The sequence below is a fragment of the Phyllostomus hastatus genome, unplaced genomic scaffold, assembly GCF_019186645.2.
Source record: "Phyllostomus hastatus isolate PE091 unplaced genomic scaffold, TTU_PhHast_1.1 phas_contig_86, whole genome shotgun sequence".
NCBI lineage: Eukaryota > Metazoa > Chordata > Mammalia > Chiroptera > Phyllostomidae > Phyllostomus > Phyllostomus hastatus.
Window position 1 is genome coordinate 90,847,675 of NW_025333977.1, and position 16,649 is coordinate 90,864,323.

Sequence of the window (16,649 nt, forward strand, 5' to 3'; positions counted from 1 at the left end):
CGTACTATTACCACTTATACCGCAGCTCTATGCCAACTTAATTTAATAATTATTTCCGTTATTTTTTTTTCCTATGAACAGAGAAGTTACAAATTCTGGAATGACACGGAATTTTCATTGTTAGGTTGTTCTTGTTTACTTACTAGCCTCCTTCTCACTTTATTCTTACCCTGATGAAAGCTGAAATCTCTCATGGAATTCCATGTGGACACCTTACAACATGTACTGTGGTCTAAAGCTGTACTGTCCAAGGCACTAGCCACAAGCCATATGTGCCTATTTAAATTTAAAGTAAATAAAATTAAAAAGTTTCTCTGTCCCACCAGCCACGCTTCAAGGGCTCAACAGACACAGGCGACCAGTGGCTACCATAACACAGCACAGATCTGGAATGCTACCACTGCAGAAAGTTCCATTGGACAGTGCTAGTCTAAAGACGGTTAATTTTTATTTCTTTATTATAAAACAGTTAAATTACCTTTGATAAGATTCTTTCGAAATTCAATTACTTTTTGTGGGTGTTTTCAAAATGTCACCACCTGTAGGAAATTTCTGTAGGTCTGTTCTCTAGAAACCTAATTCTTTCTCTTGGCTATTTGTAGATTTTTTAATTCTTCAAAGTCCAAGGATCCAAATCATTTTCCTATTACATTTTAAGATCTCTTTTCTGCTGGAAATCACTCATGTTGGTTTTGAGTTTAAAAATTTAACTAATAGGTGACTGAAAAGGGAAGGGATTTTTTTCTTCTTCAAAAACAGCTCCTACGTAGAACTCTGCCCTCAGTAACCATACTGATGTGGTCTTTAAGTTCAAAAAGGTTTTCTACTATTTTTCCCAATTACTTATGAGTTATACATTCCAACCTTGTCTACTTCTGGTAGCCTTACTTTTCGACAGACTGCATACCCTCAATGTGTTCTCTAGGCACATCAGTTTTATTGAATTATTAGAGTTTCACCACTCTTTTGTATATTTGTTTTTCTGTTGTTCAGATAATCAATCATTCATACATTAACTAGTCCACCAAAACATACCATATTTTGCCACATATAATGCGCTCCTGAGTGTACTGCACACTCACGTTTTTGGCTCAAACTTTCAGGAAAAAAATCTTTTGTTTTAATTTTTTAATTCAGTTGTTTGTTTATCTATATTTAGAAACAAAACCAATTATTGTATGCCAGAGTATTATTTTGCATACGGATATCATTATTGCTTTCTAGAGTTATTCATTTAACAATAAATATAAATAAAAGAATTAAAAACATTTATATAGATATGGAATAAGTACTACCCATGTATAAGGCATATCTTTATTTTTTCCTCAAAAATTTGGTCACAAAAGTACCCATTATACACAGCAAAATAAGGTAGTATCTCTGATGCGCTTGGCACTACTGTTTTGTAATGTTCTCTTTTACATTTCAAATGGTAAACTCTGAAAACTCCCAATAGCTTCAGCTCTGTAATCTACTTTATCTGAGACTACCTGGGAACTCCTTTCCTTGAATCTTCACCTATCTCGCTGCACTGAGGCCTCCCTTCCTGCCCTGACTGCCACCATCAATATTTTTAGTTCTTTTTAAAAATTTCAGCACATTTCCTTCTGCAGCCACTAACTACCTAGCCTTTTCGAATACCACTACCATCTGCTTCTATTTGCTTGAGTCTGCAAGCAGCGAGTGAGGCCTGTGTGGGTGGGCTCCTGTTTCCCACAGGCTCCCTTTTCCCATCTTATGTTGTGACACATTAATTACACCCAAGCTCTATTTTCTCTCTGGTTTTCATGTTGTTTTTGAAGCTGGTGTGTCTAGGTTTCGTGTCTTCCTGTCTGTGTTAGATATCTCCAATTACTTGCTCTGCTGGCTTTGCAGAAGTCTTTCAGAGGTCTGTTTTATCGAGACAAGTCTTCAGAATACAGGTATTTTAAAAGGCACACATAGCTTATGTTTCAAAGGTTCCTCCTTAAAATTATTATTATTGGGAAATCAGCATGTTTCCAGAAGGAGGAAAACTATTACTAATGATGGTTATGGCCACAGATGAGTTCACAAAGCAAACTTAAGACATAATGTGCTGGAAGTACATACTGTATTAGCAACACCACAGAACCTAACCACATAGTATCTCTGTGGGGAAAAGAATCATCCAAAGACATTAAAACAGGCAGGGAGACAAGATGAGAACCCTCTTTTAATGAAACTTCAAGTTCTTAAGATTCTGCTATATTTAAGAGAAATATCCATAATAAGTTTCCCAAATATTTCATTAGAGTATTTGAAGAGAGTCTGAGGTGATGCATGAGAAGTTAGACCAGAAGATAGACGGAGGGCTTAGAAAATAGTAGCGGGGGACGGGTGTTAGAAAATGTAACTAAAGTTCTGGAGAATTCATTTTAGATCCAGCCCTACCAGATGAACTCCAGGGAAAGATCACATGTAAGACTGTTTCTTTTCCTTTTTGTAGACTTAAGGGGCTCCCAAGCAATAGATCAGGAAGAGGATGAGCAAGAAAGGGAGTTTCTGTGGTCTGTTAGATAGTCCAAGATGGGCAGAGGTAGGTAAATGACATATACAGCGATGTACATATGTTGAAGATTGGCTGTATCAGTCTCAATAATTAACATCTTTGCAGAGCCATCCTTAACCCAATGGAAACCTCTCTGTCAGTCAGAGAGGTACATCCAATCGTAAGTATTTAAAAGCATCTGCTATAATTAGTCTTAAGCTAAATAAACATATTCAGCAGTTCAAATTCTCTCAAAAATAATTTTAAACTGACATAATGTAGCATCACTCTACTAATTTCTAATCTTTCACTCAACTCTAACAAAGTGGCAAACATAAGAATTTTCCTTACCCATGAATATCATGAATCCAAAAAAACAAAAGTAAAAACATATCCACGGCTTATTGTAAATAAATAGCATTTTAAAAAAGTTAAGATATGTCACATACCATAAAATTCACCCAAAGTGTAAAATCCAGTGGTTTTTAGTATGTTCACCAAGTTGTACAATTGCTACCACTATCCAGTTCAAGAATATTTTCATCACCTTAAAAAGAAATCCTGTACCCATTAGCAGTCACTCCCCACAGCCCCTGACAACCAACAATCTCCTTTCTGTCTCTATGGATTTGCCTATTCTGGACATTTCATATGAATGGAAAAACACAGTATGTGGCTTTTTGTGTCTGGCTTCTTTCACGTAGCATGTTTTCAAGATTCATCCATGTTACAACATGTACCAGTAATTCATTCATTTTTTGATATGGTGACACTGCATTTTCTTTATGCATGATGGTATCTTCAAATACGAGATATTTTTGCTACCTATGCTAATGAGCTCTCAGAATTACTCAATACTCAAGCAATACACACTGTATTTGTTCACACTTTGATCTCCTGACCCACAGATTATCAGTATTTTACTTTCTGTCAATTTATAAATCATCTCATATACTATCATCTTCCTTGTATTGTGTCTCAGTACTTTTGTAAATACTTCTTGGTCTTTGCACCTAACACTCCCTTTTCTAGAAATTGCCCCTTCTTTCCAACTTCACACATGATTGGTCCAGGAATGAGCTGATGGGGCTGGATGAATTAGGCCCTTCACTGGGAATGCAGGATTAGGAGTAAGATTCTGTTTCCAACTAGCTGCTCTCTGATTGCAGGAGCTGCACTCTCAGGAGTTTTTCTGTTACTACTGTCTGCTATGTAGACTAAGAAACCAAAAAAAAAAAAAAAACTAGTCTGCAGGATGACAAGAAAGAATCAGAGACAAAGAGAAAGAATAGCAGAGACGAGAGACTGAGCCAAAACTCCTGGGTTCCTTACGGTGCCTGGTCCCTGACTGCAGGCCATTCCTAAGGCCCCGTGGCATCCCTGCCCTTGGAGTCCATGGAACATCCTACACCTTATAGTAAACTTCCCTTATTGTATGAATTAGTTAAGGAGGTTTCTGTAATTTCCAGCCAAGGGTCCTGTTATAATCATGTACCCAATAAGATTATAAACTTTTTATTAGCAAAGGCTCAAACACATACTAATTTACATTATCACCCATGGAATAATTTGTAGTTATCTATAAAAAATACATATGACATTCTTAAATGAGTATGAACAAAAAAATTAGGATTTGTGTCCATTTTAGAAAAAGCTGTATTATTGTAACAAAAGAAGTATAGTTCTGGTAAGCCTCCTTTGTTACCCCAGGGTGAGGAGTCTCTTGCAATCACTGCTAATTCTCTGCATGTTCCTGGCAGTCTTCACGTCATTATGTAGTTCTTTTCCCAAAATCAAACCCCAGGATTTGCCATCTCTTTGATTCTCAGCAGGAATAACAGACATAAAACCAGAAATGCAAATTATTTTCTTAAATCCCCATTAAAAACTCTATAGGGATAGCCCTGGTCTAATCCTTCAAAGTCTAAGATTTGTTTTTTGTATCACACTATTTGATGGCACTACCTTTCAAAGTATTCCTAAATTTTTAAAACAATACCTCCAATATTATAAAGTGCTACAGAGATACAATCCCCTTTAAATTGTAGAAGTATTCCAACTTCTTAATGTATTAAGCACTGGGGCAGTTTCTGATAGTCTTGACCCCAAACTTGCTCCTTGATAGCTTGAGAGAACTGTATGGGCTAAGCTCTGAGAGACAAACTAGTACTCACTACTACCCCTTCAACAAAATTCAAGACTCTAAGTTCAAAAAATGGATTTGCTAGTTTCCTCAGGTTCAAAGGGTTAGGGCAGGAAGGGGCTTTGGAAATCTACTTTAACATAATTATTTTACAAATAAGAAAGTGAGAGGAACAAAAGATAAATGACTTGCCTCAATTCGGAGTAAGTTGGTAAAACTAGCATATTTAGAATAAGGGTACTCAGACTCCAGGTCAGAGCTCACTTCATCATTCCATCTATCAAAAATGTGTAAGTATAGACAGTATTGAAATCTCTGCCTTCTGAGAGAAAACAAAAAACAAAAACAATGATTTTCTGCTTTCAAATGAGAGGATGAGAGGTTGAGCTATCACATCTCATTTCATGGAAGTAAATTTTTTTTCTTAAATATCCTTTCTAATGTCATAATGGAAAGATTGCTTCAACCTGATGGCTTTTCGCCATAACCAACTATGGCAGTTATTGCCTCCGTGTGCCCAAAGCTATCCCTACTTTCCCTTTCCTAGACCCGCCTAATCATTGGCAAGAATGATTGGTCTAAGTAAGGCCAACCAGAGTCCTTCCCTAGAACTGTGATACAGATGCTAAGAAAAATAAACTTCCTCCCTGTTTCCTACCATGTGGAGAAGGCAACTTCAGTAGGAAAGTCTAAGACTAACATTCAACAGAGATAAGGAGACATAATGGATGGAAAGAGTGTGGCAATGTCAAATCCTTGGTTCTCATTCTTGAGCTGGTTCCTTTGATTTTGTAACTTACAAAATTTAACTTAAACCTGTATCTTAATCAACCACAGAAGCCAGGAAACTCATATTTTGCTTAAAATAGCTTGAATTTGGTTTCTGTCACTTGCAACTCACAAATCCTTATATACCCTGACACTAGGAGACAGGACTAGAGATACATTACCCTTAACACAAGGAAATTAATAAGCTTTTCTTTAAATTTTTTATGCGTTTAGACAGGATCTACCATTTCTTACAACTACCACTCCCGACACCATACACCCAACAATTTCCTGTTTCCAGCATATGCCTGGCCCTGGAAACATCTGAGTTTGCTAATATTTCCCTAAGATGTCCCTAGAATTTTTAAAATTTCCAATATAAGCTTGGTTCATTTGAATTCCAGTAGAAGTAGAATATAGAACAAATTCCAGGTAATACAAGTTAAATGAGATTTTACTTTTTCTAGAACATTAAAAAGATGGTCTATGTATCAACATCATAGTACACTATAAAGTGAGTTTTCAAAATTTAAAGCATATCCAACAGATATGCCCACTTCAATATAATTTGGTAGCATGTTTTATTTTATAACAATAGAATCAACAACAACAAGCCTCAGGACCTACCTCCAATAAGGCTCCAGTTTGGAAGAATTTCAAAGGCTTTTCAATGGAATAATAAAGGCTATGATAGCTACCCTTAGCCAGGTATGCTCTGACCAGGCCAACTGCTATAACAAGCCACCTAAAAAAAAAAAGAGAGAGAAGAAAGATCAACCACAGAAGGGAAAAAAAAAGGTAAGTAGGACTTAAGGTAATAGGAAGATGTGGTAATGACAGATATTGCTAAAGGTGGCCTCAAGAATCAGCGTCCTGGACTTATTAACTTTTGCTCTCAAATGCCAATGCACAGAAGTGTTGCACCATACCAAGAGTGTGCCACATAAGCACAGTGGCACCTCACCCATCTGGAGCTCAGGCTTTTTGGCAACCTTGCCTGTTGAGAGAGAACAAGGCCAAAATCAAGGGAATAAGCGAAATTGGTCCCTGAGCAGTTCAATTAAGCGCCAGATTATCTAAGACAAGAGGGGGAAAAAAAGCATTAAAGGAAAAATTTAAATGGCCCGTGCAGTTAAAAGGTCTATAGTAATAATAGGATGAAGAGACGTTTTCAGCTCTTTTACAAGTATCTCACTGGAACATACCCATACCTTAAAATCTATCATTTTTAATCGCAAATGAAGTAAGAATAGAAGGTTAGATTTCTTTTCAAGGAATAAAAGAGATTTTTTTAGCTGAATTTCCCAAATTCAATTCAGTAAAGAAATCCAGATCAATACAAAATGCAAAATAGAAAAGCACTTAGGCATATCACTGTAAATGTTACATTTCTGTTCTACTATCCTTTTTAAAAATAAATTTCTCAGGCCTGATAATTTGTTTACATTCCATAATGAAATGAATGGGCCTTAATTAAGGTATGTCTCCTTGAAGGCAGTAATAGATTTACCTATATGTATAATCTCAACTATGTAATGGAGTATGTAAATTATTTCTGCCAAATGTCATACAAAGACATCAAATAGTTCGTAAAAGAAATTAACTCCTTAATGGTGTAACTGGTTCAGTATTAGCAGCCTGAAAAAATAAACACCTTATTTTACTCTCACAGCCCCAAATTCTCTTCCTAGTTTAGGATGTCACTCCTTACCCTCCACCCCTTTCTCTACAGTCATTGCTCAGGAATAATGACTTATTTTCTTCTTCCCCAATGTCCCTTAAAACCCCTCTCTAGGGCCAGTGCTCTCACCAATGCCCTTGCTAAGGCAAGAATTTTACATATAAACACACAAGAGTCCTGAATATTCTTTTAAAATCACTGTGAACGTTTATGTGACAAAGAAAATTTGCATCTGTAATATTTCTTCACTGGCCTGTAAGTAAAGAGAAATAGGTTGCAGATCCAGATATAACACTAACAAGTTCCGTGACCTCAAGCAAGTCAAGCAAGTCACAACTTCTCTGAGCCCAGGATTCAACACTTGCCATTTCTAATACTAGCAAAAAGCCTATGATCTTCCCAAGATGTATCTCTGTGTGCGTGTGTGTGTGTGTGTGTGTGAGAGAGAGAGACAGAGAGAGAGAGAGAGACAGAGAAAGCACATGTCCTGAAAATGTTAATATGACATTAGCATTTGTATTTTAAAAATGGGTGTGGGGGAGAGGAGAATGGCATGTATCTGTTTTTACTTGTACCAGCATCTGAAGGATATGAAACATAAGCTGTCTCCAGGGAGGGGATCTGGATGGAAGGGAAGGCTGAGAGAGAAAACTTTCACCTTATACCCTTGTACATATTTTGAATTTTGCACCCCACCAATGTATTGCCTATTGTAAAAGTAAATAAAAATGGATGTTCACTATGCAGTTCAAGTTTCCTTTATGTTTGAAACTTTCATAATAAAATTTTACGGAAAATGTTTTACATGTGAATCAAATTTAAAAATACACCATAAATAGTCGTGTGATTCTCCTCACCAAAAATCATAGATCAAAGACTTGGAGGAACCTTGGAGATCCCAAAGCCTGACTCTTTAGTATTGCAGAGGGAAAACGGAGGCCAAGAGAAATAAAGTAATTTATCCAAGGTCACACATCTAGCCAGTATCAAAACTAGCACTAAAAACTCACTGTAACAAAGAATGAACTGACATGAGGGAGGAACAAGAGAGGGTAAACCCGTTTGGTGGGTCTATTCCCATCCTCCTCAGCAGCTCTGCCGGCCACCTTCAGTGCCTTCCCCATCCCCATGCATCCTAAAAAAGTCTAAACTAATCTAAAGCACAGTTCTGCTCATGCCACTGGTCAAAAACTTTGAAAGCCTTTCCATAACCTTTCAGACCATAGCTCAGTCTGCATTTTGAAAACAGCCGCCTAAATAAATGGTCGCTCTGCAGTCAAGCTTTCTTCACTCCCCCTGGGGGAAACAGCTCGCCATCCGTGACTTGCCGCCCAGGCTCTTCGCGCTGCAGAAGCGCCCTGCACACCGCCCCCAGACCTGAACCAGTGACCAGTCCACCCGGACCTGAGCCTGGACAGCCTCCCCCATACCCCGTAATAGCCCCGAACTCCAGCTCGGGGAACACCCGCTGCCTGGGAACTTGCTCGGCCCTCGCCCAGGTGGGAGTCCGGGGCAAGCACCAGAGCTGTTCAGTGCTCCGCTGCCCTCAGCGCCCAGGTGCCGGGTCTCCGGCCGTCCCGGCTGCGTGGCGCGCGGTGGGCCGGACCCAGCCACCCCGCCGGCAGCAGAGCCCCCTTACCAGGCAGGCTGGCTCCCTGCCTCCCCCAGCCCCAGTCTCACCCAGCCGTCATCACCACATTATAGATGACCAGGTACGCCGTGGCCAAAGGCCCCGGGCCCCTCTTCTTCCGCGAACCGCTGGCTTCGCTTGCCCCGGCCCGGCCTCCGCCGCCTCCATTCCCTTTGGTCGCTGCAGTCGCCGATGCTGCCGCCATGTCAAGTGCCTGCTGCCCGCCCTCCTAGGGAGAGCAGCACCGCCCCCACTAGTAACAGAGGAGGCGGTGGGAGTGACGAGGAGGCGGGGCTGAGGGCGCGGGGCGGAGCCAGGGACAGCGCCCACAGCGGCCGCCATCTTGGAGGAGGGCAAAGACACTCCCTGAGCTCCCGCTCGTCGTTTGCCTCAACAGCCACCGCCATCTTGGGTCAGGGTAATCACCGCCTCTTTTCCACTCCCGTTATTAACCGCAGGCGCTACCTTGGATTAGGTTAGTGTCGCTTTTGGCCACCTTTGCCAGCCCCGCAGTTTCTGCCAGCTGGGTGCTTCGTCGTCTCTGCCTCGTCTCTCTTCTAGAACCTCCGCCTGCGTGTTGGATGAAGAAAATGATGATTTCGTTCTTTTTTTTTTTCTTAAAGATTTTATTTATTTATTTTTTTTAGAGAGGGAAGGGAGGGAGATAGAGAGAGAGGGAGAAATTATCAATGTGCGGTTGCTGGGGGTCATGGCCTGCAACCCAGGCATGTACCCTGGCTGGGAATCGAACCTGCGACACTTTGGTTCGCAGCCCGCGCTCAATCCACTGAGCTACCGGAGCTTGATGATTTCGTTCTTATTTTGACTTCTCCAACAGCCTTATCTTCACCTGTATATAGCAATGGAGTAACCTGCCATTTTGGGTCAGGCAACTGACGCGGATTTCGATTCCCATCAAGTCAGAGAATGCCTGGGAATGGCACCTCAGCCAGGTGCGTTCTGCGTTCTGATCCTTAAGCGGCAGCCAGGTTGAAGATTTAGTCTCCGAAGGTGTCTTTCCTGCTTTTTGATTTTAAGCTACTACGAGTACAGTGGAGAATGTCAGCGAGAAGTGTGCTTTTACCAACCGATTCAAGTCACCCGTGTGGCCTAGGATCCAGTGACATCTGTGAGGGCCTGGAGAGTGTGCCAGTGTTCCTTCCAGCCCGAATCCGCACGGGGTGGTCGTCGCTGAGGCAGGACGTGTCCGAGACTGTTACGTGGTCGGCTGAGGGCAGGTGTGGAGTGCAAACCTTTACACCCACAGTGCCCCCAAATAGAGAGATGTTGGCTTACATTTAACACCTGCATGCTGAGAGAAACCGGGACAGCTTGTGGAAGCTGCCTCAACCAGTTGATCCCACTCTCCACTCACTGCTTTGTCTCAGGGTATTTTTAGTTTGTAAAATTCCCTTACCATCAACTTTCACACACCCAAACATGCCTTTAAAGAAATGACTGCATATGTGGTGGTATAAAATATTTACGCATTCCAGCAAGTATTTATAGCGCCCCTGGGAGGTCACACTGGGATTCATGGTACTAAATGAAAGAGACAAGTCCTGGATCTCCTAGAGATTATGTAGAGGGAGCCAGATGAAAATAAATATATATTAAGCGGTGAAAAGTAATAATCAGAAATTTACTGCAATAATCCAAGCCATAGTGATAGAGGTTTGGGCCAGAGTGGAAGCGATTGAGGTCATGAAAACTGAATTGAATTCTGGATATATTTTAGAAGTAGAGATGATAAGATTTGTGAATATGTTAGATGTGGAGTGTGAAGTAAAAGAGATATTGTGAGCAACTTGGAAGAACTGAGTTGTACAAGAAGAGATTTTGAAGAAAAATCAAGAATTTTGGTTTTTATGTGTTGAGTTTGAATCTTTATTAGACATCTAAATGGAGGAGTCGTGTGGACAATTAGACACTGAGATTCAGTGAAGAAATACAGAGATAAATTTGAGAGTTATGGGGATAATGGTACTTAGAGCCATAAAACATCTAGAGATTGAGACACAGGAACTAAACAATTGTTGGGTGTCATCCTTTAAGGCCCCACAGATCGTGTAGAGATCCTGTTGCCTTATTTTCCTGACTTCTTTAAAGAGCAAGTGAGTGGGCTCAAATTGCAGACAATGACCAGTGGGGGAAATATTGCAAAAGAAATAAAGAAGTGAGTCATTTTACAGAGCAAATGATCACTCATCTGAAAGCTTCTTCAATTCATTTAACTGATTTTTCTTTTCCAGATAACCTAAGAAAGTAGGAGGCAGGAACACATAAAGCTCTCTTAGTTGGAAATCAACTTAAAACTCATTGTATCTTCTTGCAGTCAGTTAAGCCCACCTCCAGTCTATTCTCTACAGTAGAGTCATAGTGATCTTTCCTAAATACAAATTTGTTCATGTCTGCTACCTTTCCCCTCCTCACCCCCTTAAAATATTTAAGTGACTTTTAGTGACACTTTAGATAAAGTATATTATGAACACGGACAGTGTGGTGATTGCCAGGAGTGAAGGGTGTAAGAGGGACAAATGGTGATGGGAAAAATAAAAAATACATTTTAAAAAAGGGAAAATAATTAAAGTAGGCTATAATAATGTGCATGGTCTTGCCCTACCAATGTATTTGGTCCCACATCATACCCTAGCCATACTTGCTTTATATTAGGTGAACAATGCTTCTTTCTGCCACAGGGATTTAGAACATGTTATTCCCTCTGCCCAGAACAACCTTTAGCCCTAATTTTCCCTGAATTTCTGAAATACCATATATTGCCATGTATCATGTGCTCCTGTGCAAAATGTGCATGGGCATTTTTGGCCCAAACTTTCAGGGAAAAAATGATTTTAATTTTTAAATTCAATTACTTATTTATTCACATTTAGATACTTGTTTTTTATATTATAAAGAAATTTTAGCATTTATTTTTGAACATATGAATATCATTATTGCTTTCTAGAGTTACACTTTTAATGCATAAACAAATAAAAGAACTAAAAACATATAGATATGGAATTAGTACTGCCCATGTATAATGCACATCCTTATTTTTCCCTCAAAAATTTGAGCAAAAAATGCACATTATACATGGCAAAGGCAAATCATTCTCCCTTCTGTGGTCTTTATGTACTTGTTCTCATGATATATACCACAGTAATTTTATGTTTATTCATGTGATTTGTCTCCCCAACTAGACTACAAGTTTTATTAGACAGGAATAGTGTTTTTTTCTTGGTGATGGTGGTTTAAGCTGTATGTGTTTGTTAACCCTCCCCAATGTCTGACACACTGCCTGACAATATGACATTGTCTTAATCAATCATGGGTCCTCTAGCAGAATAATTATTTCAAGACTTAGGACTTCAACAGCAGAAGCAGATCTCATCAGGGTCTGGTGAAGTTGATAGAAGGATGCTGGGGCATAGTGTTTGTCTTTTTGCTGGATTGTTAAATGTAAGAGGATGTGCTCCTAGCTCCATACAACCATCTTCCCCTTTATGTGGAGACAGATTATTACTAAAAAGAAACCAAGCAGACAGGAGAGGGAATCTTGGTTCCAGTTCCTGATGCTTTTCCTTCAGTTTTGTGGGCTATCTCATTATCCTTGAGCAAGTAAGTCAATACATTCCTTTTGCTTAATCAAGCAGTCCCCCAGAACAAAAACTGTTTCTTTTCCATTCGTTATAACAAAAGTCCTGGAAAGTAATCTCATTAGTTTGTGTCACACACATATTACTGAGCCAATTATTGTGGCCAAAGAGGATAAAATATGCTGATTAGCCAGTTCTTTATCATATACCCATAGTTGGAGGAGTGGTGGCTTACCCGAAACTGTATGAATTGTGTTCATATATCCCCTGAATGTAGTTCTTCCCCAAGCGCTGGACTATAAGATACTTGAGGGCAGGTAATGTTAATTCAGCATGTGTTGTTTTTACCTGTTGTAAATTCGTTTTCTTGTGAGAGTGTAGCATAGCAGAAACTCCCCAAAACTGCTGGTGATAAGTTGATGTGTTTACTTTAGAAAACAGTTTGTCATTAACTGAGAAAAGTCAAAGACACACATATCCCATGACTATTATTCTACTGCCAGGTAGATTCCCTTAAAGATCCCCTAAGGTACATGTACCAGAATATTCAAAGCAGTGTTACTTATTATAGCCACATGCTGAATATGACACAGCACCTATCCACAGTAGAATATATAAGTATGCTGACAATGGGATATTTTACAGCAATGCAAATGAACAAATTGCAGCACTTGGTGTTTATGAATATCATAAACACTGAGTGAAAAAAGCAAGACACAAAAAGATATACATAGTATGGCTCATTCATCAAGTTCAAAATAAGGCTAAGTGAAATTAAATTGTTTAGGGATACATACACAGGGGTTAAAACTATACAGAAACACAAAGAAATGATTACCACAAGAGTCAGGATAATGAGTTCTGGACTAGAGCTGGCCACCCAGGAGCAGTTGATAAGGAGGCACCTCTCTCCCTCACCTTTTTATCTCCATAGAAAGGGCAGCTTCTGCACAAACAGGGTATGTACTAATACAATTTCCAGGTTCCTAAATGATGTAGACCAATTCTTGTTTGTTAGATAAAAAAGGAATGTGCTGAAAGGACATTGGATAGCTCACAGAATTGATGGGAGAGATGATGAATGAGGTTTGGAACATAGACAGGAACCATGGGAAATTAGGCAGCCAAAAATAGAGACCAAATCAATACATATGAAGAAACTGGTTAGTATCCAATAGCTTCTGTCATTGGCATGGCTGCCATTGGACATTGGATGAGTCCATTATTGCTTCCTCTATCATTTCTAGAAGGATTCTAAACCATGTGTTTCTCTCTGTTGCTCTCTCCAGAGTCAAGGTCTTAGGTAGGAGCATCTATTTGGAAGGAAGTTCACACGCCCAAATTCTAAAGACAAGGAAAGTGGGAAAGAGGCTATTTGCCCACATTTGAGCTCTGTTATTGAAATTCCCTCCAAATAGAAAATGTATTTAGATACTGAGTGGCCAAAATGAAAATGCCTATCACAAGGAATATCAAAAATAAATATCTCGTCTCCACATGGAGGAGGGAAGAGTAATATGATTAGTTAAGATGTATGAAATTCATTGGGCCATGTTTTTACTGCAGGATAAGAGATTGAGCACAGAATCATTGAATTGAAAGGCGTCCAGGCTGGCTCTTCCACCGTTCAAGGCACCATTTTCTCTTTTCTTGTTTCTCCACCTGTGAGTGGGAATGGGAGGGGAATGTAATTCTGATCAGCCCAGTGCTATAGGCCAGGCTCTCTTCAAATAAGGAGTTGATGGAGTGACCTCAATGCCATCTTCTATCTGGCCATTAACAGAGAGCCCTACAAGTGTATATTCAGGGTGCCTGACCAACTATGAAGACAGTTGACACTGGATTCCTATTTGGCTGTGATCTATGTTCACTGTACAAAAACCTGGAGGAAAGAAGAGGTGGATGATAGAATTTAGTCTCTAAGTTCCACTCCAAATTTCCATTTAGCCCATAGACTCTATCAGATTTTTCTTTTGAGAATTTGAACTTGGGGGAAACTGAGACCTGAGTAGATACAGAGAGAGGAGACCCTTTGGAGAGAGAGACTGAATTATAGGTGCCTTCGTGCTTGATGACATTCTACGAACAGCTTCAGGCCACACATCTTCCTGTTAGTAATTAATAAATACACCAATGAAAATCTATCATTTTTTAACAAATGCTAATTAAAATAATGAGCTAGGTGCTCTCCTTTTTGCTTATTCAAAATGTCAAAGATTATAATAATACAGTGGCAGAGGTATAAAGGCATGGATATTCTTAAACTTTCCTACTGAAAGTATAGACTGATACATTCTCTGGGAGGCAGCTTGGAAATATTAGGTTGGTGAAAAAGCTTGTTTATTTTTTTTCTGTAAGATGATTCTAATAGTGCTTAGTTGTCTTTGACTTCATTCAAAGCAATTTTGTTAGATTGTATTGTGACTACACACTACATATTAGTGTGTAGTTAAAAAAACACCAAAATTGGTGAAACTTTGTATAGCTATTTTAATATTGAAGATAGAAAATGTTGCATATTTTCATATGCAGCATTTCCAGCATATTATGCTGTAGTATTTCAAGAAAGGTAAAAATGCTACTGAAACACACACACGCACACAAAATATTTGTGCAGTGTATGGAGAAGGTGCTGTGATGGATCCAAGGTTTCAAAAGTGGTTTGCAAAGTTTTGTGTTGGATATTTCTCACTGGATGATGCTCCACAGTCAGGTAGACCAGTTGAAGTTGATAGGGAACAAATCAAGACATTAATTGAAAACAGTCAGCTTTCTACGATGTGAGAGATAGTTGACATACTCAAAATATCCAGATCAATAAAGTTATTGATGAAAATGAAAAATGTGTTTTTTAGTTTATGAAAAAAACTAAACAGACTTTTTGGCCAACCCAATATATACCACATTCTTCAAACTATGAATGTCCTTTGACCCAACAATTACACTTCTTGAAATTTACCTTAAAGAATTTAATTTAAAAAATTTGTTACAAAAGCTCATCACAATGTTATTTATATCAAACTATTGGAAACATTCTAAATGTCCAGTAGTACACACAGGTTACATCATGATAAGGCTTAAAATAGGATACTATTCAGACATTAAAATGATTCTGTGGAAACGTCCTTTCAAATGATTCAGCAAAAAGAAATGTGTGTGTGTGTGTGTGTAAGTGGGGGTCAGGATGGCAAAAGCAGCAGCCAGAGCAACATGTTATGTTGGCTTCCAAACCCCACGGTAACATACCAGATGGCATCTGCACATGCAGTGGGGTGCATTATAGCAGAGGCACCCCAAAATTAGGAAGTTTTGATCTTATATATGGCTGCTCATAACTTGCCTGTTCTCCCTTCCAGAGAGAGAAACCTTTATTCTAGGATGTAAGCAAGTCCTCCTAGGAAGAGGAGAGGTCTTTAGTATTTCAGACATCTTCAGGGAGGGATATGTGTCTTAAGATTTACTACTCTGGAAAGCTCTGTAGCAGAGGAAAATCCTTTTTCCTCTAACCTCTTAGGTACAGTAGCTGGGGCCCTGCAAATTGAAATGACAAAACACAAATTAATAGGAGAAAAAGTTTTATTTCATGTATATTATGGGGGAGGGGTCACAGAAATGAAGTGAAAGCCCCAAAGAAGTGGTCATACCTGGAGGCTTATGTATGATTTTAACAAAGAGCAATAAATTTGTCAAGAAATGACAGAGGAAAGGGGTTTTAGGGTTTTGCAGGTAGTAAGTTGTGGGAAGGTAAAAACTAATGGGAGATAAGGGTTGTTTTTAGCAAAGTTTGTGATGTGTGGGTGGCATCTCTGGGCTGAGAAATTTAGAGTCATGCCTGGTGACTGGAACTTGTTCTGTCCTCCTTGGTATGAGAGAGAGGTAGGGAACACATTCACAAAGGGAAATTTATGTCCTGCTTTTAGGCAAACAGAGGGAGGATAGAGAGCTTCTTCTGCATCTGCTGTTTCTCAGTTGCCTTCAGCTTAAAATAGTCCTCACGCCTAAGTGGCATATTTTGGGGTGGCACATTCCGATCCCCTTCAGCTCCTTGTACAAACATTCTTGAATTGGTTGTAAATGCTTTTGATCAGAAGATCTGAACTATGTGGAAAAGTGAGATGTTGAGAGTGAATCATCTCCCAGCAGTAATTCTACATGAAGGGTTTAAGGGTACTCATTGAACAGTTCTATCACGTTTTCTCTAAGCTTGGAAAAAGTTTTCAGTAAAAGTTGGGGAAATAATAATATAGAGATGCATTAGACATGGAAGTTGTTTAGAATATGTTAAGTAAAAAGTGGTTTATACATGGTGTGTGTAATATTTT

At 39.3% G+C, this 16,649-nt stretch overlaps 1 protein-coding gene across 1 annotated transcript in view; it reads right to left on the reverse strand.

The window, feature by feature from the left end:
* The window catches only part of HACD2 (3-hydroxyacyl-CoA dehydratase 2), a 106,194-nt gene extending 97,219 nt beyond the window's left edge, over positions 1-8,975 (reverse strand). The window contains exons 1-2 of the mRNA XM_045851566.1: positions 8,782-8,975; positions 6,048-6,165 (exon numbers count right to left, since the gene is read on the reverse strand). Of these exons, the coding sequence (XP_045707522.1) occupies positions 6,048-6,165; positions 8,782-8,936 (273 nt within the window). The 5' untranslated portion in view covers positions 8,937-8,975. The remainder of the gene's footprint in view (positions 1-6,047; positions 6,166-8,781) is intronic.
* Positions 8,976-16,649: the final 7,674 nt, after the last annotated feature.